We start from the raw sequence: 24,642 nt of genomic DNA, 5'->3' as shown, positions 1-24,642 counted from the left end.
CCTTGAGGTGTCCCAATAAAAAATATTGCACTGGCTGCAGAAGGCATGACTACCAAATAATCTACAGTAATTTATGTCTAGAGGATATTATTACTTTGAATGAAAGGCAAAAATTAGCTGTAATTGTAGACAACTATACTGTTCCAGGAATGATTTGCATTCATAAAACCAATCACAACACCAAAACAAATTGGTGTTCTCTCGATGAAAAGCTGATATACACCTTTTTATGAAGACATCACTATTGCAGAGTGTTTAACTAGCACCAGGGAAACCTATGTTAAAATTCCCATGCTGCCATGAAATTAGCAGGGACAGTCACCAAGATCTATCTGAGACCAGATGCTATTACCTACCTCACAGGCTATTGTGAGGAGGGAAATGAGATCTATGTATGCTTATTTGAGGTCCATGGATGAAAGTTGAGATACAAATGTAATAAATAAAAATACTTTTACATAAAATATTTTTATTAAGTAATCTGAAATAATTTCTAAGCAATAGTTTTCATGGTTGTACATCAGTAAAGGGCATTCAAAACAGTATATTGTACAATATGATAAAGATAAATTACGAAAGATGGGTGATATATATATATATATAAACTCTCACTGTTCTGAGCAAGTATCACTGTTAAGAACTGTAAACTGATTCTTCCAGGAAATATCCAAGTGTTAAACAATGCAGTCCTGATGAAGGGTTTGTGAGAGGGAAGTCAAAGATGAATGCTTTCGGTTAAATTAGAATGCAAGACAGATTGAGACAGAAAGGCAAAATTTGTATTTAATTGAACCAGTTTCACTAGAGCAATTTTTTTACATTACACAGGCCCATAAATAATGTTTTCACCCCAGATGTTTGATTGTTCAAAGGGCATACAATACTGCTATAGAACATATACCACATAGCTCTGCTGGCTTGCACTTTTGTGTTCTGCAAAAACCATACATGAAATCTCCCAGAATTTATATTGTATGCCATTGCAAATCAAAAGCATGAATTTACATTTATTCTTGTGAGGCAGCTTATGAATAGTCATAACATACTGGAGTTATGTATAGAGCAGCAGTGGGTCAGTTATACTACTAATGGATGCTGCAGTTCCCAACACACTTACACATGATTAAATATCATTTAAAGAGCTACACAAATCTTGAGTAAGAGGTTCGTGAATGTGCAATTGTCAGATGTTTTACCTCATTCCTAAAGGCATTTCAGATGTGTGAAGAAACCAATTGTACTGTCATTATTGCAGTTAAAAGAATTGTTCATAATTCTTTTTGAATGTATCATCTTTCTAGGTTTGTCTCTGGATGGCATTCTCTTGCTACTTCAATTTTTTTCCAAGCTTCCAATCCTGTCTAATTTACAGTGTACAAAAGTTAGTTTCACTGTATGCTTTTGCCTCCACAAAATGGCATTTAGAAAGATTCTTGTGGGCTTGAATATATTTTATTAGAATGGGCATATACATAATTTGCTTGAAGATGCAACTGTAAAACACTGTCCAGTTTAATTCTTTGAGCAAACTTTGTAAATGTCCACTTCCAATGGAATGTTATTAAATGCATGCATAAATCGTTACATGAGCTTTCTTGTGGACCCAACATTTTGTTTTGGAAATTAACTACTGATATGCTTGGCCTTCAACAAGAACATGGAACTTCAGTTTCTCCATTCAGAGAGCAGAGGTACATTGTTTTTAAAAACCACAGGTGCCAATTAGAATAATTGGTCAGGTTTCAATTTATTTCCCTAATAAACAATTTGCATTACCTCCACATGACCTGCAAATAAGATCAGTCTGATCTTTAAACAGGCCCTAGTCAGCCCCAACCCACACTAGAGTGCTCTGTTTATGTGATACTCCACAGTAATTATGTTACAACAGGCCGCATGGGAAGTCATCCTCAAACATTACTATCTAGGTGCCCAAGTATTTTCATAAGCTGATGAGCCTAGAAAATTAATAGCAAGTCAGATTTTTAAATTACTAAGAGAGGCCAGACTTGTTTTACAAGCAACAAAATACATTATTTGCAGCATAATGTACTGAGTGAAATCCTTTATAAGCTCAACATCTCCTAAGTGTTTGCAATGTCAGATTAGACACTTTAGGACTTGCTGTCTTTTGAGAGCTTACTGGAGTCTGACACTTCAATGAGTAATATACAGTAAGTAATTTCAACCCTTCTATCAGTGAAATTCCTTATATGATTCCAACCCCAGCTCCAATAACAACAGTAAAAATAACTATTACAATGCTTATAGTCATACCTAAATTGCCACTCTTAGGTGGAGGGGGTCCACTGTCAATGCTGCCACCATAACCTTCATTTAGACAATATGGAGGGGCCCAACCATAGTCACAATGACAATTTTTATGAGAGTTGCACATTCCTCTGTTGTGGCACTTTGTTTGATTACAGTCATAGTTCAGAAGGGATACCTTGATACAATACCTATTAATACATATCATGCCATCACCGCATTGTGTGCCATCTCTCACTGCTCCAATATCAGCTATGCCCATTCCACTTGGGTAGTATGTACCCCAGCACAAGTTGTTGTTAACAGGAGTTTGTATTATGGTGTTATGCTCATTCAGATTGGACACTTTATCGATATTTATGCACTGGACTCTTCCACACAAGATACTACTTGTTTCACATTTCTTATAAACATCACCAGGAATAATGCCACAATTGCCAAAGCGGTCACCTCGCGTATTTATTTCTTTGAAGCAATCTAGTGGGGCAACCGTTGCTTGTTTGCCAAATATCATTTTGCACTGTTGAATGTGAGTAGAGCATTTCCCGTGATAGCAATAGGCACCATCATAGCATGGAGCTCCATCTTGCACATAAACATCTTCAGGACACCACTCTGAAATCCCAGTGCAGTATTCAGGAAGATCACAGATGTCAGTCCTTTCTCTACAAACTGTTCCAGCTGGAAGAAACTGACAGTTGGCACAGCATGTTCCAGAAGCACAAGTGGCTCCTGACCGCAACATACAATTCGACTGGCAACATGCATCCAATTCACAATGAAATTCTGAACCGCAATCACATTGTTCTCCGCTCTCTACCACCTTGTTTCCACAGTTTTCGAGCTCATACAGTTTCTCATGCTCTGGTGGAATTAACAGACATTGTTTCCTACCACTATTCATTAGGGTAGAATAACTATCAAAACTGCAATTGCTAAACTGACTTGTGTTGCTCTGTAATGAAGCCATAATGCAAGAATGCTGACTACAAGTGCAGTATTTCTCATCATGTTGCATGCCAAGGTTATGGCCCAACTGATGAGCAAAAGTTATAGTGAATGAGAACAAACTAGAAGTAATAAATGCCTCGACAGCAGATGCCCAAATGGGATCACACACTGTTCCCACAAATGATAATCCAAGCTTATCTCCAAAATGCTTATATACAAATAAGTGGCCAACATCATGCCTTAGATGGTGGATGAGGGTCGTTTTTCTCCAAGTATTAAAAACATCAAGCAGTTCATCTATACTTTTAGCAATTGCCATGAGGTTCTTTTGTGACCATATTTCCAGTCCAACTAGGACTACATGAATCCCAAGAGGCTTATAGAGTGAATCTGCAATATGGACAATATCCAGTACTTCTCTAGCAGCAAGACTTTCATTTCTGCCAGTATGGACAAACAGCTCATGTTCCACTACAACTGCAACCTTCACATATCTGGCATGTGTCTGCCAGAGTGCTCCCTGGGAAATTTTGAGCTCTACATTCTCTGGGATCTGGATCGTGGCCTCCTGGAGATTTTGATCTCCCTTAGTGAGCCCGCACCTCATGCGGACGGCGCCTTCCTTTTCTTCCAGCCGATAAACCACATGTTGAAAGTTCGTGGGTGCCTGGACCGGCTCGATTTCGTACGTCTTGTTTTCCACCTGCAGGAGGCCCCTAAGGCCTCCTGAGCATGTACTGACCGCGACCAGAGAGGAGGGCTGGCCTTGCACAAACCCGTGGTAGAAGCAATCGTCCCTGACGAAAGGGTAGTCCGCCTGGAGGTCTCCCTCCTTGCCGTAGGTGAACACCGGGAAGTGCTGAGGCACGAAGCCTCTCTTCTGCCGGAGGTGCACCACGCGGCCCTTCCCCTGCAGCTCCACGAGGTACGTGAGGTCTTGGGGCTCCCGCCCGCGACGCGGCGCCATCCTCCTCGGGATGATCACCTCGTAGGAGACGTATCGGAAGCCCTGAGGCGGCGCCTGGCTCGAGGCCTGGCTCAGGAAGACGCCCGAGGCCAGCAGCAGCCACGCCAGTCCCCCGCCGGCGCCGCCCGGCCCCATATCTCCCCTCGCGTGCGGGCCGGGAGGCGGCCGGAGGGCCTCGCCTCACGCGGGAAGGCGGCAGCCAGGCAGGGAGTGGGAAGAAGAAGGACGAGGCTCCTCCGCTGCTGCCGCCGACGCCACCGGCGCCACCGCTGCCCTGCGGGGAGGAGAGCAGCCATCGGTGGTGTCCTCCGCCCGGCGCTCCAGCAACCGTGGAACTGAGCGGCCCGAGGGGAGGGGCGAGCGCGGGAGCCGCGGCGGCAGGGGGGCCGGGAAAACGACGCCGTTCCAGAACAAAACAATGGCTTACCTGGCTTTTCCCCTCCACGCTGATTTTGCGGTCTCGCCGCCGGTCAGCCGCCGCGCCGCTCTCCCTCGAGGCTCCCTGGAGCAGGTGCTTTTTGTCCCACGCGCGCTGCTTTCCCGCGCCAAGAACAAGCTCCCCGCGCCTCGTTTCTCCGCCTTCTTCTCAGGGATTTATTCGGAGGGTGTGGGCGCGAAAAATAACAAAAGTCTCTCTGTGGCGCCTGCGTGAACCGAGAGGGCGGCGAAGCACGCGGAGCCGACGGCCGGTGGGTCCAAGAAGGCGGTGCAACCCACGAGGGCGCCTCTGGCCCTTTCCTCTAACAGCGTCGTCGCCTCTGAGAAGGAGGAGCCGTGATTTTGCCGCCAATGGAAGCGTGTAATCCGCCGGGGTCCAAACGGCTCCCAAGGCGGCGGGCATGACAGATTAAAGCTCCTGGGTGGTGGGCGGCATTCGGCCCTTAAGAAGCGGTTAGCGAAAGGAACTCGCCTGGCCGCCCCGAAGCCTCCCGCCGGCGACAAGTGTGCAGGCGCCCTTCGCTGAGGGAAGCTTCTTGGACGGCTGGAGCAACGCCGTCGCCTTCGAGGTCGGGGAGCATCTCGCTCCTCGCTTACCTCTCTCGACGGCGCGGCGGGTGACAAGGTGTGAGGGAAAGGATGCTTGCGTGAGAGAAGCGGCTGGAAGTGCCCCTGAACCACTTGCGCGCTCTCTACCCATCTACCTCTCGGTGTTATCGTGAGTCTAAAAAGGAGAGAGGGACGGAGAGGATGTAGAGTTAAATATTTCAGTTGGGGGGTACGATCATAAGAATAGCCTGCAGGCATGGGGGATCCTGGGACTCTCAACTGTTGTTTCATTGCAGCCCCCATCTTCCTTGATCAGTGTTTGCATTGGCAGGGAGTAATGGGAACTGCAGTCCAGCAAGATCTGGAGGGCAACAGGTTCCTCATTCCCTCCTCACAAGGCTCACACCTCCCTATTAACAGTCTATGAAAGTTAGATTTTGATAATCTCTGAAACGGAACAATTCCGGAAAATTAAGAGAAGATACAGTCAGCCATCTACCCACTTTCTTATTCCAGAATATGGTGCAACTATTTTTTTCTGATCATTTATAGCCATTTAAACTGTGCTCTTCTCTACATCCATGTGAGATACGCTGAACACTTAACTTTGAAACACTCCATATGCCACAATAAAATGTGTTAGTCTTTAAGATGCCAAAACCCCTCTTCATTGCTTTTGCTAAGACAGCTACTGCTCTGGCAATTGTTTTAATATGTAATTTTAGCTGCCATATCATATAAAAAAGCACATTGAACACTTTCCAGTTTCTAGTTCAAAAGGCTTTGGTTATTTTCAAAATAAGCTCTGCTTCTTTCCTGATCAGCTGCTTAGCTTCAGTTTCAATCTAAAAGGTGCTCAAATTGCCTGTTTGTTTTCCGAGTTGAGAAAGGACAAGGAGAGAAGGGATTTCCTCCAATGCCATAACCACATTTCTCTTCCCTCTCACCCTCCACCCCACCCACAGACAGCCTGGCATTGTCTCAAACATTTACAATCTGATTTTCACCATTCTCTGTACTTTGGTGTCATCTGCAAGCCTGGCTACCTACTGCTCACCTGATTGTAGATAACTTGGAAAACTAAATAGCACCAGTTCTAATAAGGATCCTTTTGGGGGTGGGGTTTCATTTTTTGTGAAAACTTTCCTGTTTTACCAGTCCAGAAGAAAATCTGTCCTCCTGTTCCATGGCTGCCAATTTTATTCAGAAGTCTGTATGTGGGAATGACTCTTATGACTTTTTCCTATATATATGACACCTAGCATGTCATGCTTAGTAGTAGCAATAGCAGCAAATTCCAGATATAGTGGTGCCCCGCAAGACGAATGCCTCGCAAGACAAAAAACTCGCTAGACGAAAGGGTTTTCCGTTTTTTGAGTCATTCCGCAAGATGAATTTCCCTATGGGCTTGCTTCGCAAGACGAAACGCCTTGCGAGTTCTTGCGAGTTTGTTTCCTTTTTCTTAAAGCCGCTAAGAGCCGTGCTTCGCAAGATGAAAAAACCGCAAGACGAAGAGACTCGCGGAACCGATTAATTTCGTCTTGCGAGGCACCACTGTAATGTAAAGTTTCAAATGTTACACATGAACTTACCAATCTCCTTGGATTAAGGTGATGGTACACCTACTTTGGAAGATGGAACCTGTTTTTCCTTCTTTGAAAGCCAAAGGGATGTTTATCCAAGGATTGTAGGATGGTTTAGCTGAGATTCTTGCATTGCAGGGGGTTGGACTAGATAACCCTTGTGGTCCCTTCCAATGCTACAATTCTATGATATGCAGCAGCCAGGTAGCAGAAATTTATCCTGACTTTTTGTCTAGTAAAAATTGTCCCACCAGTAAGGTAGTACAGCACATCTAGAGATGTCACCTGCTTTGATCACTGTCTTTTTCCTATTTGCATAGCCAAGCAGCTATCAACACTGTGCCAGTAGAACCAGGGCCGGCAACATTAATTTGGACAACTTGATGTTTGTGGCTCCATCAGAACACCATTTGACTTAAAAGGAGCTCACCAGTGTAATTCTTCATACTCCATCTTCCTATTACCGTATTTTTCACTCCATAAGACACACCTGACCATAAGACGCACCTCGTTTTTAGAGGAAAACAATAAAAAAATATTCTGAATCACAGCCTCCTCAGGAGGAGAGTGATCCCCTCAGAGGCTTGGGAGGGAAGCTGCGTGCCCGTCAGCCATATGGTTGGCGGGCCACAGCTTCCCTCCTAAGCCTCTGCAGGGATCGCTCTCCTCCCGCGGAGGCTTTCCTTCTCCCCACTTTTTTCTCCCCCTCCCCAAGCAGCACAGGCCCCCTTTCCAGCCTCCTCCTCTCTATCCCTTTTGCCCAAACTCCTCAGCCAACATCTGCAATTTCTCCCCTTCGTTGATGCCTCTCCTTTGAACTCTACCATGACTCTCCACTCACGGCAACCTACCTCCTTTCCCGCTTCTTGGTCCCCCTCCTCTCCGTCCTCTTCCCCCCCTCTCTCGAAAGCTGCTTCTTTTCACTATCCTCCGGCCAACATTCCCAGAGCCATCAGGGGAAAGGGGAGTCCATTGGCAAAGCCTCTCTCAAAGAGAGCAGCCCAGGAGTGTGGGGCAACCCTGGAGGGTGTGGCAACGGCGCACACTGCACTCGGGTGATTCAGCTCCAGGGACCACACATTTGCTCCATAAGACGCATAGACATTTCCCCTTACTTTTTAGGAGGAAAAAAGTGTGTCTTATGGAGCGAAAAATACAGTATCTGGGGCAATGCTAATTACATAAAAGGCTCAACTTTTTATATATTATTGCTTGCCCTGACATTAACCATAATAAACAGGTCAAATTACAACAGGCAAATACAATATGGTAAGTTCATTATGTGGCCGAGATGATAAGTGCAACTTATTCTCTCACCAACTTTAATTAGAGGGTAATATGGGGTAGAGTCAGGAATAAATTTAATATGTAAGTTCAAAAACCAGAGTACCTGAGTTTATTTCAACATTACACTGTACAGTTTCGAAAAATTAACAAAGGTAAAACTTTATCGATATATAAAGCATTATGAACTCAAAAGCTTATAAAGAGAGTGCTTGTTCCAATTATTTACTGAGATAGTTACCAAGAAAATTTTGAAATTCCAGCCTACATTTCACTTCCAATTATATGGATTCTGTAAAACAGTTTTGAAAATATTTTCATCTACTGCCAACACCTTTCTTCAAAGCCCAAAGCATAACTTGCTCATTTCTTCACATAATCCTGCCACACATTTGTTATTCTGTAGTACATGTAAAAAAGAGGGGTAAAATGAAGATAACGATCAAGGAATTAGCTAGTTTTGCATTTGTTTTTTCTTGATGGTCTTTCCTGAAGCATCTTTTTCCAAGGTCTAAGCTTAATAAAAGAGGACAGGTTTCTACCCAAAGATATGACACTGGGGGTTAGGTACACTAGATGAAATACAGCCTTCAATATTAAAATAAGGGAAAGGCCAAACTATTTCTTCCTGTATGTAGCTAAAGGTTTGCAGCTAACAGGTTTGTAAACAGTTCAAAAGAAAAGAGCCTTGAAATATCAAAAGTCCACCACGCAGTTGTCATTCCTTTCCTTGCTGTATTGCAGTTTAATAGTATAATCTTCCCTTCTGTCATTGCAGTCTCATCCGTTTCTCTGGCGGTCCTTTGGTGCTAGTGCTCTGTTGGGTGATCTTAGCCGTGTCCTTCTCCTCTTGTTTTGTAGCTTCAGGGGTTGGCTCTGGCTCCTTCTTGATCTGATCCACTGGAAAAATAAAACCAAGAAAATCTAATTCTAACAACTTTATATATCTGATTCTTCTGTAAGATTGTTTTCCAACGCAAAACTGCCAGAATAAAGCAGTAACTTGAATTGCTGCATTCAGATTTTCTATTCGTACTGGAGAATCATAGTTTCCTGCACCCAGAATGTTTATAAATAAAGTGGTGATTTTTTAGGGTCCCAGCACAGGGGACCTCACTATCTTCCCCCACTCACTCTCTATAGTGAACATGACCTTAGACAGTGGCAATATTCCCATAAGCCTCAGCTGAAAAGAAAACTGCAATGTCTTTTGATTTAGTTCTGTTTAAAAACAATGACTGAATTCTCACCTGGAATGGGTTTTTCTCCAGACTTTTGCTGTGAAGAAGAGGAAAAAGAAAAACAGTCACTAATAAAAAAATACATGCATCTGGCTTTGGCATGATCTTGCTATTGCCCTACTAAGAACTGCTGCCCTATATAAAAAAACCATTTAGGACTTCCGGTCGGCGCCAGCGCTTAATGGCGGTCCTTGCCTCGAGCTCCGAGGCAGGACTGCTCCGCGGGTTCGGGTCTGACCCGCTACGGCGAGCGGGGGACCCCTAAAATCACAGGCGCAGAAGCCTGTGAGCAAGGAGACTCGGTGGGCACCTTTGCGCCCCCCGGTATCGCGAAAGAGCCTTTTTAAAGGCTCCGGAGCGGCATCGGGAGTGAGCGCGGTGCTGAGAGTCGCAACCCAGCCCGCGGAGTGAAGCCGCATCGCCATAAACGGAGAGCGCCGATTCCTTCCTGAATCTGAAATTCGACCATAATACTCGTGAGTAAGACTGAGAAATTTAAACGGGACATCTAAATTGAGTTTGGAAATTTGGCTGAAAACGGGAAAGGCATAAATCAAGGAAGTCTGCCTCCCCGGACTGCATGACATTTAAAGCAACGGAAAAGTAGAACTAAGTTGGAGAGCCTACCCTTTTGGGGTGAGTTAAAAAAAAACATTAACTTCCACGATTTGGTAAAAGAAGTTTTGAGCTGGAGTGTAAGAGTGGACTTTCAGAAGTTTTTCTTTTGCTGCATGTAAATCCCCCCCTCCCGGGCCCGGGAGCGCCCTGTCTTTGAGCCTGTTGAAAAGGAAAGGAGTTTGACAGCTGTCAAAAGCTGTCAAACGGGCAACTTAAAGGGAAAAAGCTTGCTATTTAAGACCTCTCTGGATTAAATGTGATACAATTGAACTTAAGTGGTTGGAAACAAAGAAACAAGTAGTGAAGTAAAAGATTGTTGGGAAAAGACTACTAAGTAACTAGATTCCCCCTAGGGGGAACCTTGAGACATTACAATGGTTGCGGATGGAAATTTACTAGCTGAGATAGAAAGAACATTCTACCTTCTGGGAATCCTACAAGAGCAGAGTCTTGCAATGAATAAACAACTTATGACCTTGACTTCTGGAATAAGTAGCTCTGCTGAATGTAATGAGGAATTGTATGAGAAAAAACCTGCAGCTGAACTGGAAGAGATATCGCAAGAAGTGAAGGAGACAAAACAAGCAAAGGAGAGAGCACAGATGGAAAGTACCAACCAGAAGCCTACACAGTGGATTACAAACAAAAAGACCTTTGGATTACATGGAATATAAATCTGCAAAAGAAGCGAAAGATGAAGGAGGAAGCCCCTGGAATACTTGGAATTCAAGAACTCAAAAGAAAGAAGAAATATGACTGGGGCCTCCATTCTGACCTCGAATATGAAGGATTGGTGGAACTTTTGCAGCAGTTCTCTTTAAGCGTTTCTGAGGGAATAAAATCTGGCTTGATTGGGACAGAACTCCTTAGAGATCCAAAGACCAATATGAAGGACTACCAACAAATTCGGCGGAGAGGAACGGAAAGAGACTTGAAGGCCTCGGATGTGAGGAATCCAGGCTAAGGACTGTTATTTTGGACATATATTTGGAAGGGACGGAAACCGGGGATGGGAGGGGGGAAAACAGAAATTTTTCTTTTTAAAAAAAACACACAAAAAAAACACTTATGTTTTTTGGGTTCAGTCAATATGTTTATATTTCATAAAAATTGTGAAATCGATGGAAGGGAATTTGAGTTCAACTTAGGATAAGAATTAATTTTTTTATAAAAGATGTAATATTAACATGGTAAGAAGAGAAAATGATAACTTGCTGACACAATTATGGGAATTGGGATGCATGAAGGGGGGGTGTGGGGAAGTCAAGGACCGAAGTTAAGAAAATAAGATCTTTGAAATTATACATGTTTTTGTCTTTGTCTTTTATGTGTGTGTTATGTCTTTATAAAATGTGAAAAACCAATAAAAATTTTATAAAAATATATATATATATAAAAAACCATTTAGTTGATTTTTTTATTAAAAAAATTAAGTACAGCATGTCAATTAGACAACTTCTGTGTATGTATATGCTTGTTGACACTCTCAAATAATAGGTTTTTGAGGCAGAACTTAATCTTGCAGAAGCCAAATCTATAGCCTTGTGCAATGGCTTTCATTACACAAGAGATTTCCAAATTACATTTTTGCACAGGAAAGTCAAATTATATCACTTTTAATAATCAAGTAACATATGAAACCAGCTAACAAGAGATGCCCCTGGGTATAGGGTAGTATATAAATTCAATAAATAAATAGGTTGAAGATGCCAACCATAACAGATGCCAACCTTTAGGCTTGAATGACAGCTCTAACACCTACAGTACATAACCTTAATACATCCAATTGATGTACAGTGGTACCTCTGGTTACGAACTTAATTCGTTCTGGAGGTCCATTCTTAACCTGAAACAGTTCTTAACCTGAGGTACCACTTTAGCTAATGGGGCCTCCTGCTGCTGCCAGCGCACAATTTTTGTTCTCATTCTGAGGTGTTAGCTGAGTCTGTAACCCGAAGTATTTGTAAACCAAGGTGTTTGTAACCTGAGGTACCACTGTATTATCAGTTAAAGTATTAGCGCAACTAATACCTGCACAAACTTCGGGGGAAATTTTTGCCTCAGATCTAGGAGTAATGCATCTACACGTTGTCTCTGGAAAATGGAGCTTGGTTCTTCCTTTTTTTTGGCTTTGGGTTTGGCTTTATCTGAAAATAATTTAGAGATTGTAATGAAGCATCCCATCAGAACATAAACTTTTAACTTTCTTTTATCTGTCCATTCTTCATTTACAAAATAAAGCTTCTTGTCTTCTTTGGTTGGTTAGTTTTGCAGCAGAAGTTAACATTTAATTTTCTACAACTTTTCAGAAAGGTTTCTCCCTTCTGCTTACTTTATATCTTCCCTAAGCTCCTTCAATTGATTTGGTATCCCTGCAGAATTAAATTAATGTAAGCTTTCACTTCCACCAACAGTGCCCCATCCTACATGCCCAGACACCTAAAATGACACTGTGTTGACACCATTACTTTTCTGGAATGTTTTAACTCTTTCCAACTCCTGTGGTACATTCATTCATTCATTCATTCATTCATTCATTCATTCATTTATAAACCAGCAGAACAGACAGGCATTTCAGAGAAGTCAACACACCAAGCCCAAGCCCACAATTTCTATCAAAGGAGAAAGAGAGCATGTATTTTAAAGCCTAGAAGACTACCTCGTTCCTCTTGATCTTTGAAATGCCACCAATAGCCTTTCGAAGGGTGATAGCGGCAGTAGGACATGGCTTCTTCAAAAGCTGACTGGATTCCATGTACTGCACTGAGCTTGAAAAAAATAAGTTTGTAACAAGATACATGATTTCCCACATTGTGCTATATTTTAGCCAGCCAACTCACAAAATAAATGCCATTATACATAGGCAGTCCAGTACTCTGAGTTTGGGGTGGAATCTCCCTGTACCTTCATGCACAGAGGCTGGAAGATTGGGAGGGGGGTTGAATAATACCATTGAGCCAGATCTTTCACTTAGGAGGTGGGAACACATGGAGTAAATGCAAGGTAGTCTGCACATGCTCAGAAGTAATTTCTCTACTACATATACATCTTCAGGGATCAAATATCTCCATCTTCTGAACTTAGGTAGTTGGTAACCATTGAGGGGGCCTTCTGAGATGTGGTACCCCACTTTGGTAACACTCCCTCTAAGGGGGGGAAACCTATTCTGATACAGGGCATATTCAACCTTAAACTTAAGAACAATACACCATTCAAAAGTCAACAGTCCAGAACAACAGTAAATCTTCTTACTTCCTACAACACATACATTTCTCACACACAAAAAAGGTGGAGATCCTTTTTCACACATTTTGCCCTCAAACCTGAGTACAAACAAGGGGAAAAAACCCCAAAGCACTTGCATTGCTAATACCTTCATTATAAGAATACAGGACAGAGACTTACCACTCTGGAGTTTACAACTGACCCCAAGTCAGGGGCCTGATAAATCACTCCAGCAATAATGTAATAATCAGCCAGTGGGGTAACTATAAAAGAAAAGCACAACATTAGTCCAGCTACCAAAACACTAGATGCACAACTGTCATTGCAAGTGTATTTGGTACATCGGTCATGGGACATTCAAGCCTACTATCCAAAATGAAGCAGAGTGCCTAAATCTCTCATATATGGATCAGACACACATGGCCCAGTAGGGCTCAGTTTGTGGGGGCTCAGTCTTCTTCCACTTTTTTTACTTTTGAAGCAAGTATTGGGGAGAAAAACTCAATGGTTAGAGCAAATCTCAACCCATGATTAAAACATGAAGAAAGCCGGGGGGACGGGGTTGAATGCCTTTCTCCTCATGCTTTATTGCCAGGCCAACACTTGAGCAAAATAACATGGGAAAGAAAACATTTTGAGACTGTACAGTAATACCTCCATGAATGTCCGTTCTGGCAAACGTCCGCGGCAAACCCGGAATTACTGGAACGGGTTACTTCTGGGTTTGCAGCTTGCGCATGCGCAGAAGCGCTAAATCGCACTTTGCGCCTGCACAGAAGTGCAAACTGCTCTGTGCACGTGCGCAGGCGCGGCGTCTTTTTGGCTAGCGGCAGAGCCTCCGGAATGGATCCTGGTTGCAAAACAAGGTACGACTGTACAGGCAAGCCTCAACCTGAGCTGTATATCGAGAACAAGGGAGAGGAGTATTCCTCCCTGTGTTTAGTGTGTGTGTCCCTCCCATTTTTTTAAAGGGAAAACATCCACCTACGGTAGCCCCCTGCTATGCTTTCATCACATACCCGTCCATGTTAATATTGTCTCCAAGATCTCCTACATGGTGAAGATACATGGTGTCTTTTCATGCCTTTACCTTTTTATTAAAATACCTTTTTATTTTCCCTAGATCTTTAAAAAATCTACTTTTTTTAGTCTGCTCTTGGCAATATTGCCATGCTGCATTTTGCTTTTGTTCTTTTTATCCTTGTTACTTATGGGTATTTTTATTATTTCTTTTATTATGCGACTGCACTATCCCCTGCCCTAAGAGAATTTTTAAACAGAAGGTACAAGCTGTAAAACTACAGGAAAAAATGAAATAAATGAAATGACTGCTTAATGGTTTCAAACATTATGTTCCTACAGGACTGCTTTGTGTGCATGTAGTCCTTATTGTAAGTTCTTTCTTTTTTTTAATCCTGTTACTTTTCTTACATTTTTCTGAACACCTGGGGAGTCTTTAAATGAAACATGCAAATGTTCACTAGGAAAAGGAAAAGAAACCTGCATCTGTGTCTGGATCTTATTCCTGCAGACTACAGACCTTCAGGTTTGTTTATATCTGAGAGTGTGCACTTGTAAAATGAATTTTAATGTTATTTTATATCTGGCTTTTACTTTCACTCAGTCACAGTATATGAGATGGGAAATTGCTGCTGTACTGCTCTCCAGGCTGCACTTGTTTACACTGAAATGCATTTGCCATTTTACTGCCCATTCGCTCAGCTTGGAGAGGTCCTTTTGGAGCTCTCTGCAATCCCTTTTTGTTTTAATGACCTTAAGCTGTTTTGTACCATCAGTAACCTAGCCTCCTCACTGCTCATCCTAACTCTGGGTCATTCATAAACAACTTTAGATTTCAGTACTGATCCTTGGGGGACTCTACTTTCTAGATGTCTTCATTCGTTAAGGTGCTTCCTGCACCTTAACCAATTCCTGATCCACAAGAGGTCCTTTCCTCTTATTCCATGGGAGCTAAGCTTACTCAGGAGTCTTTGGTGAGGTATTTTGTTAAAACTTTTTGAAAGTCCAAATGCACTGTGTCAACTGGATCACATCTATCTATATGCTTGCTGACACGCTCAAAGAACTCTAATGCATTAGTGAAACAGAACTTACTCTTCCAAAAAATTATTAATGATATTTTACAACTGCATTCAGAAGTTGTTCTGTTTGTTGTCACATCACCTGGTTTTTATTTATAATTATATATTGAGTTATATACTGCAGGTTTTGTTTTTAAGATTGACTATGCAGTGGCTTATTGCTCAGTGGGGAGGAATTACTCCTCTTTACATACAGAGATTAAACATGACAAGCAATACATAGTTAAAACAGGTCATCAACACTGCTAAAAACATAGGACTGCAAATAGGCAAATGTTTTTACCAGCACTATTTGCCTTTTGCCACAAGAGGGCATTCTTTTACTATTTCAAAAAGGAAATTAGACCATAAAACAAAATTCAGGAAGAAAATGTAACCGCAACATGAATTCTGGGAGCTAACATTTCTACCTATGCTTCTGTGAACAGGAAAACAAAAGCAGGTGGAGCATTCAGAAGTATGCATAGGCTATGATCCTTTCCTATGTGGGCACAGCACTAAACACAGGATTCTCATTTCTGTCCATCCCCCTGCCCCCCCAAAAAGCCACAAGCTGATATGAGGAATTGGAGGTGGAATATGCACCTTCTGTATGCCCAGATTCCTCCCCGTTTGCTCAAGATATGAGAGCTTCACTTGATCAAGCAGAACAGAAAGCCTGGGTGTGTAGAGGCAGAGACCTCTTGTTCTTCAAAAACAACAAATCACTTCCTGTATGTACACTGAGGGGAGGTTGGAGAACATAGATTTGCTTAGCCCTGTGAAGATTCCTCTGTATGTGAGCACTGCATCTGCACAGGAAAGCAATGTACCCATCCTTTTTTTTGTTATTTGTTTCCATCTTGTCCTCCACAAAATACTGTACAAATCCTTACCATGCGTCGGACTCTGTCTTTGCTGCTTACGAATAATGAAGAGAATTGGCTCTTGTGCATGTAAAAGGATATATTCCACTCCAACCATTTGACTGAAAGAATAAAGACAAGATTGAACAAGGAGATAAGACTACTATTTATTGTAGAGGCTAAAGAAGCCAACTGAAAGTACAAGTCTCCCACTGACAGATCACACCTATAGAATCATTGTATTCTAGAATTAGGAGAGTCCCAAAGGGTCATCTAGTGCACACTTCCAAGTGTGCCCCCTCTTGGACCAAATCATGTAATAAATTGTCCTAGATCCTAATAATTTTCTGACAGTCACCTGATGGATCTATTTGCTCTAAATCTATCGGGTTTCATTCTGCTGTCCTTAATAAATCTGTCACCAGCTGGACTCCCACCAAATTCACCAATAGCTTAACAGCACCATAGGTAAAGGGACCCCTGACCGTTAGGTCTGGTCGCAGACGACTGGGTTTGCGGCGGTCATCTCACTTTATGGGCAGAGGGAGCCGGCACACAGCTTCCAGGTCATGTGGCCAGCATGACTAAACCGCTTCTAGCGGACCAGAGCAGCGCATGGAAACGCTGTTTACCTTCCCGCCAGAGCGGTACCTATTTATCTACTTGCACTTCGTGCTTTCGAACTGCTAGGTTGGCAGGAGAAGGGACCGAGCAACGGGAGCTCACCCCGTCTCGGGGATTTGAACCGCCAACCTTCTGATTGGCAAGCCCTAGGTTCTGTGGTTTAACCCACAGCACCATAGGATGATTTAAAATCAAGTGTTCATGTTTGGATTTGATTAGTGTGGTTATTGGATTCTGAATCTCTCCAGGTTTGGAAGGGCAACACTATAAAGGATCACAGCCACAAATTGTATTAACAAGGACTTCATTAGGAAATTTCAGAATATTCAAAAAGAAAAGAGTTATCTTATTGTGCAGCATTTTCAGAGCAAATAGAAATAAAAGACAAAGGAGGTTTCAAGGTAACTGCTTACTAATGAGACCACTTAAATTACTCTCTAGGCTCTTTTTCCAATGTAAAAAAGAAACAGTGCTTGCTTCCTTGGGCTCATTAGTATGTCTTTCCCAATAAATATATTTGTTCATTGTTTATTTTGAATATACTTAATAAAGCTATCCTTATAAATAGATTATCTGAAACAGTTATGATGCTCTTCATTTTGAAATGAATTTTAATTTAATATTAATTAAAGCAATCTTTTATAGCTCCAACTTTCGTTGATGTTAAAATATGCAAACAACCGCGTTCAGAGCATTCTATAATCAACAGGAAGGTTGTCAATTTCTCATATGCATGGAACAAAGTAGATTACAAATGTAAATGCTTTAATCACTTTTGACACACAGTATCTTCTTAGTCATTCAACATCTACCATTTCAAAACAGAGTAAGAAATTTTCAGAAGACCACCAGTTAGCAGGCATTTCTCTAATCTTACATAAGCCAGAATCATTGAACCCATTTTTCATCCATAGCACAAGACAAACTGGGTAATTGTCTTCTGCTTATAGAAAAGGGCAGAGCAAGCAGTTTAAGTGAATCAGCTGTCAAGGCAAAATAGGGACAAAGAGAGGGGGAAAGTTCTATCATCTCTGACTTTAGTACTTCAATTGCTGGTAGGGTTTACTTTTCACAGGTGACAACTACCATTCTAAACCTTGTTTTATAACTGCAGGAGGAAACTTAGTCTCAACAGCCCAGATCCTCCTCTTTCCCCACTCCAGCGGGCAGTTGTGAAAGGTGGGCTGGACTATCCTTCTGTCAATCATGTGGTGTCATAATTACATCAGGTGACTGGTGGGTGTTTAAGTCCCTTGCATAATACTTCCAAAGCACGTGATAACCAGGTGGCTGTCAGGCACTTGGAAAGAGCTGCACTAGGAGCTTTGCCATCATTTCTCACACTCCAAGCAAAGAGCTAGCAAAATGCTTCACACAGCAGTTTCCAATCAGCCAGCTGGTTGTCAGGAAACTGGAAACTGCTGCAGAACAGGGCTTGCAGGCAATGCCAACTAACATATATATGAAGAGAGCTGTGGCACTTGGCCATGGTGTCCCTGAAACAAATAGGACCAAATAGGGAGACCTCCTGGGATGAATCAGGTCTGTAGGCTGAACATTCCCTATTCCTGTTTTATAGGATTACTTTACCAATGTCTAGCAGTAACTTACTTTAGGTGATCCAGCGATAGCCTTTGCATTTTGACCATTTCATTGTTGCACGTTCGATCATAGAATGGGTTGCTACGCTCTGAGAAATAATCCAACACACTTCCACTGTTTAATATTGGAATCCAAGCACTATCAACCCAGGAAATTCCCAAGAGGTTATCTGGAGGAGAAAGAGAAATGAATGGTTAGCACAAGTATAGTTACAATAGCGATAGTCTTCATCAGTGTGAGAGATTGTGTCTCACTGGTCAGCTACTGCCCACCTTAAGCCGGACAGCCCTGGTCAATAAAGTGCTGGTCCACCACTATCCACCTGCTTCAATGGGTGCTTGGAGCTGAGAGTATGGCAGGATCCGCAAAGACTTGCTCTATGGGGAACTGGTTTCAAGCACCAGGAAGTTGGCAGACTTTCTCTAAAGGGTACAACTTTATACAAAACTTTTCTTGTTGCTGTTGTTTGTTGAATTTGTATCCTGCCCTATACCTGGAGGTCTCAAGAAGGGACGAAGCACACAAGTTTTAAAGGTGAAACAGTGTATATATTTTTAAAATGTAATGTAGAAAGTAAGGTTTGAGGAAGCACTAAATTAATATGCAGAACATGTCCTCTGTGCTGGCTTTGATATGGGGTTTGCAGCAAGGCAAGTGTAGCGATACTTCTCAATGCTTAAGAAAGTGGATGAAGCAAGTTTGGAGCCAAAGCACAACCATTTTAAACCACAGTGGGAATCACAGAAGTTCCACTTGACTTCCAATCAGTGTTAGAAACTGAGATATGAAAGCTAGGCACTAAATGGCACCTTAAACCTACGTTATGGGCCCAACAATGGAATATCTAGGCACACATTTTTATAACTGGAATACAAAGCTGAAAATGAATGAACTGAAGCTAAAATCTTATATTCATTTTTCACATGGTCTAGTCCTCATCTGAAGGCTGCAAAAAACAAAGCCATGCTTCCCCTGCCTGCCCTCCTAATATTCTTAAGAGAGTCTCTTCTCCAGTCTTCAGAGAGTAGCTTCAAGTGGGGAAGCAGAAAAAGGTCCCCCTTTCCTTCCACTGTGCAGTTTTAATCTGAAATATTAGGTGCAGTACTGCACCCAGAGCTCAGAAGCTGCTTGCTCTAATGAAATTCTTTTTCGCAAAATGCACCTAGAACAATGGGAGTTTCCAACACTGCTTCCAATGCAGGAAATGTATCCATAGTGCAAGATAAAAGGGTATGCAGAAGTGTCAGAAATGATGCAGGAACATACAGTAATATGTTTCCACCAATACTACTTGCAAACCCAGGACTTCCACTGCAACTATTCTAAGGTGGATGTCTGACTGGAGAGGAAGTTTGAGTGAACACAGATTGATTGCACAGTCACAAAAACAAATTGGTTGCAAGAGAGCTCCTGAGATGAGATGAGCACAGATTGATTGAACAGTCACCAAATAAGCCCAAATATCACCTCCGTGTTGCGTGGGTGCTCAGGACTCAACAGTTGACAGCTAGGCCTCAGGATCTTGCACTCAGCCGAAGCCGTGTGGCATGTTCGACTTCTGAGGTGTGTTTGAAAACTGAAGCATTTACTTCCAGGTGTACAGCGTTCGTAAACCAAAATGTTCGTCAACGGAGACGTTCAAAAACTGAAGTACCACTTTACATTGTTTCAGCAATCTTATAGAAAGCATATCTAGATGCTTAGGAAACCATGATTAATGCAGCATAAATAGGGCTATGAATAATACATATGCTGCATCAACAATGTGCTGCTCAAACTCTTGCATAAAGCAGAGGCAAGCAAAGAGATGGTCTTATTATTATGTAAATGTGCCTTGCTCCATTCTACAGTACTTCTATAGAGAAAGGTTTCTCTCAATGCAGCAATTTACATTCTTTCATAAAAGCAGATTAAAATGTGGGAATTAATGAAACCACAGATGCCACAGATTCAGCAATACCTATCCTCAATATTTTTTTAGTATTATATCTGTTCACTGTGGGCTTCTACCCATAGTACAAACTAAAATACAGGAACACTTCAAAAAGTCACTCCTTTATCTTCAAGTGCAATAAAATACGGGGGAAAGCATTCCCACATTAGGGAATATCAGTGGAAACAATGGAACCTTTCCTGTGAAATTAATTAATAAAGTAGGAATTTGCCTGCAGTGGAAAATATCCACCTGTACAGCATGTCAAGAAGCCACTGCCATATGCTGATTTCGCAGACGTAGAGGTTCAGCAACATAGTAGCATGACACCTGCAAAAATCAGTGTCAAACAGAATGACTTGAAAAGACTAGCTTTGACTGCTATTTCTAAATACTTCTTAAAGTAACTACAGTGGTACCTCTGGTTGCGAACGGGATCCATTCTGGAGGCCCGTTCGCAACCTGAAAAGAATGCAACCCGCTTCTGAGCATCTACACACGTGCAGGTCACGATTCACCGCTTCTGCGCATGACATCATTTTGCGTGTCTGCACATGTGTGAGCGGCAAAATCTGGAAGTAACCCTTTCCGGTACTTCCAGGTCACCGCAGGACACAACCTGAAAATGCTCAACCTGAAGCAAACGTAACATGAGGTATGACTGTACAGTCATACCTCGAGTTGAAGTAGCCTTGGGATGAATATTTTCGGGTTGCGCTCCGCGGCAACCCGGAAATAACGGAGCGCATTACTTCCGGGTTTCGCCGCTCGCATATGCGCAGACGCTCAAAATGACGTCACGCGGATGCACGGAAGCGGCGAAACGCGACCCGCGCACACGCATCTTACGTTTACTTCAGGATGCGAACGGGGCTCTGGAACAGATCCCATTCGTATCCAGAGGTACCACTGTATAGCCAAATCAAAATAACTAAGAAATCCTAATCAATACAGTCGTACCTTGGATCCTGAACGCCTTGCAAGTTGAACGTTTTGGCTCCCGAACACCGCAAATCCAGAAGTGAGTCTTCAGGTTTGCAAATGTTCTTTGGAACCCAAATGTATGACGCAGCTTCTGATTGGATGCAGGAGCTTCCTGCAGCCAATCAGAAGCAGCACCTTGGTTTCCGGACATTTTGGAAGTTGAACAGACTTCCGGAACGGATTCTGTTCGACTTCCGAGGTACGAATGTAATCATTCTCTTCTTCTTTGAGTGTCAGAAATTCAGTTTTAATCATTTCAAAAATAAACATTTAGCTGAATGCCTCAAAGTTGTCTGCACTTCAGGTTATTCTTATAACAGCATTTGTTAAGTCGGGAAAAAATGAGGCAAAATGGGAATGTGCCATCCCGCCCCATTGGTGTCCCACCCAGTGTTAGAAACTCAGATATATAAGCTAATCGCCAAATGGTACCTTAAACCTGGGTTGCGACTGCCACAATGGTATGTCTAGGCGCCCCCCCCCCCCATGGAGATGATGGTGATGATTCATTTCATTCCTATACAGCTTTATAATTTAAAAAAAAAAAAATCTCAAAGTAGTTTACAACACACTAAAACATTTTTAAAAATCCAGAACAAAAACAAATTCAAGCTTCAAGGAAAGTATTTCAGATCCTCCTCTAAGTGACATTTTGCTTTCCCCATATTTATTTGCCTACTTAATTTAAATACCTGCCCCAAAGCAGAAGTACTCTAGGAATCCAGTGTGGTGTTGTGGTTAGTGTTAGATTAGGACCTGGGAGATCAGGGTTCAAAGCCCCACTCAGTCATGAAGCTCACTGGGTGACCTTGGGCCAGTCACAGCCTCTTAACCTACCTCACAGGGTTGTTGTAGGCATTAACTGAGGAGTAGGGAAAAACATGTATTCCTTGGGGGGGGGGAGGTGGGATATAAATGTAATAAATAAGCTCTTTTGCTTACCTGCTTAAGAAAGGGGAGGCAGTCAGATGGAGATGTCAGTGGCCAACTTGGCATCCAGATATCTCCACATGGTCATAACTGGACCCGCACTAGTCGCAAATGGATATTAATAATAATAAATCTCATCGCGGGGGGATGGTACCTAGACACTCTGTTGCGGCAACCGTAACCTAGGTTTAAGGTGCTATTTGGCAATTAACTTATATATCTGAGTTTATAACACTGCAGGCAACATGCCACTCTAGGTAGAATCTCAAGGATATTTATAGCCCACCTGTAATGAAATAAAACTGAGAAGAGTACAAACCCAGAAATCCTTTCTGATTCAGTTTCAGTCTTTTTTTGAAGTCATCTGAACCTGGTGACTATTGTCACAGTGTGGAGTAGTGAACACGTTATTCGCTATGAAAGACCTGTTTCTTTTAAATTTGTCCTGAACCTCCTGGCAATTTCATTAGGTGATCCCGAGTTGTAATGTTATTAGCGTCTTTCCTTTCCTTTCCTTGTTTTGTCTACTCTCTCGACAACAGAATAATGTTTATAATTTCAAAAGCCCCAAAGCCACTAATATCGCTTCTAATCTCAGCCGCAGATCGGCGCAATGTTACAATGTCTTTGGGAGCAGGACTTATTGGGAGTCTTATTAAAAAAAATGACGACACTTGATTCCACTGCGTCTTTAAAAATAAATAAATAACTGGAATTACTTTTATTCTGCGACTCCCACAAAGGTTTCGTCCACTCCCTCCTTTCCAGTCCTACCGAGACGACAGACGCCGCTCGCCCCTGCTTTCTGCATCTGCCTCAGGGGCCCTGGCGGACATGGATGGCAAAATGGAGACACACGGGGCGGGAAGGGAGCCGGGAGTCAGTGGCCTGTCCTTAAACAAGGTGCCTACAGTAAAGCAAAAGAATCCAGTCTCCATTACCTCGTATGTCCACCGCCGCCATGGTTTCAGCACCGCGCGTCGCATCCGCCCCGGCGCAATGCTATGACCTCACCGCACCATAGAGAGAAGTTGCCTAGGATGCCGAGCCTCGGAGATGAGGAGAAGCGAATGGCTAGAGCGGCGACGAGAGAGCCGAGCGGGGAGTATACGTAGTTGTTCCTTCAGCGACTGAAGGACTAAAGCGGTTGTGTTTTGGGGTTCCAGAAGGATTGCGCACCCCTGATGAGCGCTAAAAAGCAAAGGGGGTGAAATATAAATTTAGGAGTGAAAAGTAAAGGGTGTCTTTTTAAGGATTTACATTAAAAAAGTTTAAGGATGCGATTCTAGCTCCACACACGGGAATAAGTCCCATTGGATATCAATAGGATTTACCTCTTGAGTCGACGTGGTTAGGATTGCGCTGAAAAGTAAATCACACACACCAGCGCTTCAAATGCAACACATATGAAGTATATAGTTGCATAGTTGGTTGCAAATCTAACCCGCCAAAAAAGAAAAGGCCAACGTGTATGCTTTCAACAGCACATTTACACCACAGAAACCAGGTTTTAGGGCATGGAAATAAGGACCAGGGAGTGGTGGCCTTTCTCATGTCTGCTAAATTTCAAATATGGTACTGTTGAAGTAAAAAAAAAAAAAGGCAGAAACTCATGAACAACAAAAATTGGCAACCTTAATTACAGAGGTGGATTGAGGGGAGCACGACCGATTCGGTTGTACTGGGCACGGAGCCACAGGGGTGCCACTACTATGATGAATGAAATGTGGGGCTGAAATTTGAGGCCCCAAGGTCTGCCACTCTAATTACAAAATATTTAATCTTAAAGCCAATACTCTACAAAAATGTGCTATGGAGCCCATTGAAATCATGCACCCTAAACTAGTTGGCTGGGCTTAGTTGCTTGTGATCTGACCTCTGTTCTTTTAGGGTACATTCTTGAGAGGTATTACAGTGAGATGTCTTTTCAAAAATAAGTTCCACTGAGTTAAGTTGGGTACATTCCAATATAAGTGGATATAGGATTGCAGCCTTAGAATGGATTGTCTGCTACTTAACACCTGTAACCACTATTTTTTTTCTTAAAAGTTGCACACACACTTTCCCCAGACCCGAATGCATTTCATCAAGTGTTTATAGGTTAAGGTTTCCTAATTCGTATTCATGATTATCATTCTACTGTCCAGACCCATGTTGCTGAGTCAGTGTTTTTTCAGCTGTGCTTCCAGAATGGAAGGAGGTAAGCATGTGTGGCACCTGCAGAGGAACAACAAGAGGTAGGGGATTGCCCAGAATCTACATCGGAATTATTGTGTTTGCAAATTACATCCAGTGCAGAGATAGGACTACTGATCTATGGTAGACAGTGGTACAGTTAGGTAATTTCAGACTCTAGGTTTAATAGTCTTGGGGGTGGGAGGAAGCTTTTTAGATGGCACTATGTCATCTCGCACTTCTGACACCAGTGTTGCATGCCATACCAATCTCTGAGCAGCAAGAGATTCCCAGGGTCCAGGTGATTGCCCAGGGTTCTT

The 24,642-nt window shown here is 42.6% G+C and overlaps 2 protein-coding genes across 4 annotated transcripts; both read right to left on the bottom strand.

The window, feature by feature from the left end:
* Positions 1–1,816: 1,816 nt before the first annotated feature.
* LOC114594771 (disintegrin and metalloproteinase domain-containing protein 21-like) lies at positions 1,817–6,127 on the bottom strand. Its single transcript, XM_028724885.2, has one exon. The coding sequence runs from the start codon at positions 4,322–4,324 to the stop codon at positions 2,210–2,212; it is 2,115 nt and encodes a 704-aa protein (XP_028580718.2). The 5' UTR covers positions 4,325–6,127; the 3' UTR covers positions 1,817–2,209.
* A 2,001-nt stretch (positions 6,128–8,128) lies between these two features.
* Positions 8,129–23,233, bottom strand: MED6 (mediator complex subunit 6). 3 transcript variants are annotated; one of them, XM_028724898.2, is made up of 8 exons: positions 23,089–23,232; positions 18,310–18,469; positions 16,105–16,196; positions 13,308–13,390; positions 12,562–12,670; positions 11,934–12,049; positions 9,294–9,321; positions 8,129–8,943 (listed from the first exon to the last, which is right to left on the bottom strand). In XM_028724898.2, exons 1-8 carry the CDS (start codon positions 23,108–23,110, stop codon positions 8,813–8,815), a joined length of 741 nt encoding a protein of 246 aa, XP_028580731.1. In that variant the 5' UTR covers positions 23,111–23,232; the 3' UTR covers positions 8,129–8,812. The 3 variants fall into 3 exon arrangements, with proteins under 3 accessions (XP_028580731.1, XP_028580740.1, XP_077783678.1); XM_028724907.2 differs by lacking the exon at positions 23,089–23,232 and adding an exon at positions 22,867–23,059; XM_077927552.1 differs by lacking the exon at positions 11,934–12,049 and having other exon boundaries at positions 23,089–23,233.
* Positions 23,234–24,642: the final 1,409 nt, after the last annotated feature.

Source organism: Podarcis muralis, chromosome 1 (assembly GCF_964188315.1).
Source record: "Podarcis muralis chromosome 1, rPodMur119.hap1.1, whole genome shotgun sequence".
Classification (NCBI taxonomy): domain Eukaryota; kingdom Metazoa; phylum Chordata; class Lepidosauria; order Squamata; family Lacertidae; genus Podarcis; species Podarcis muralis.
Note: the sequence above shows the minus strand (reverse complement) of the source record. Positions and strands in the feature narration are given on the sequence as shown.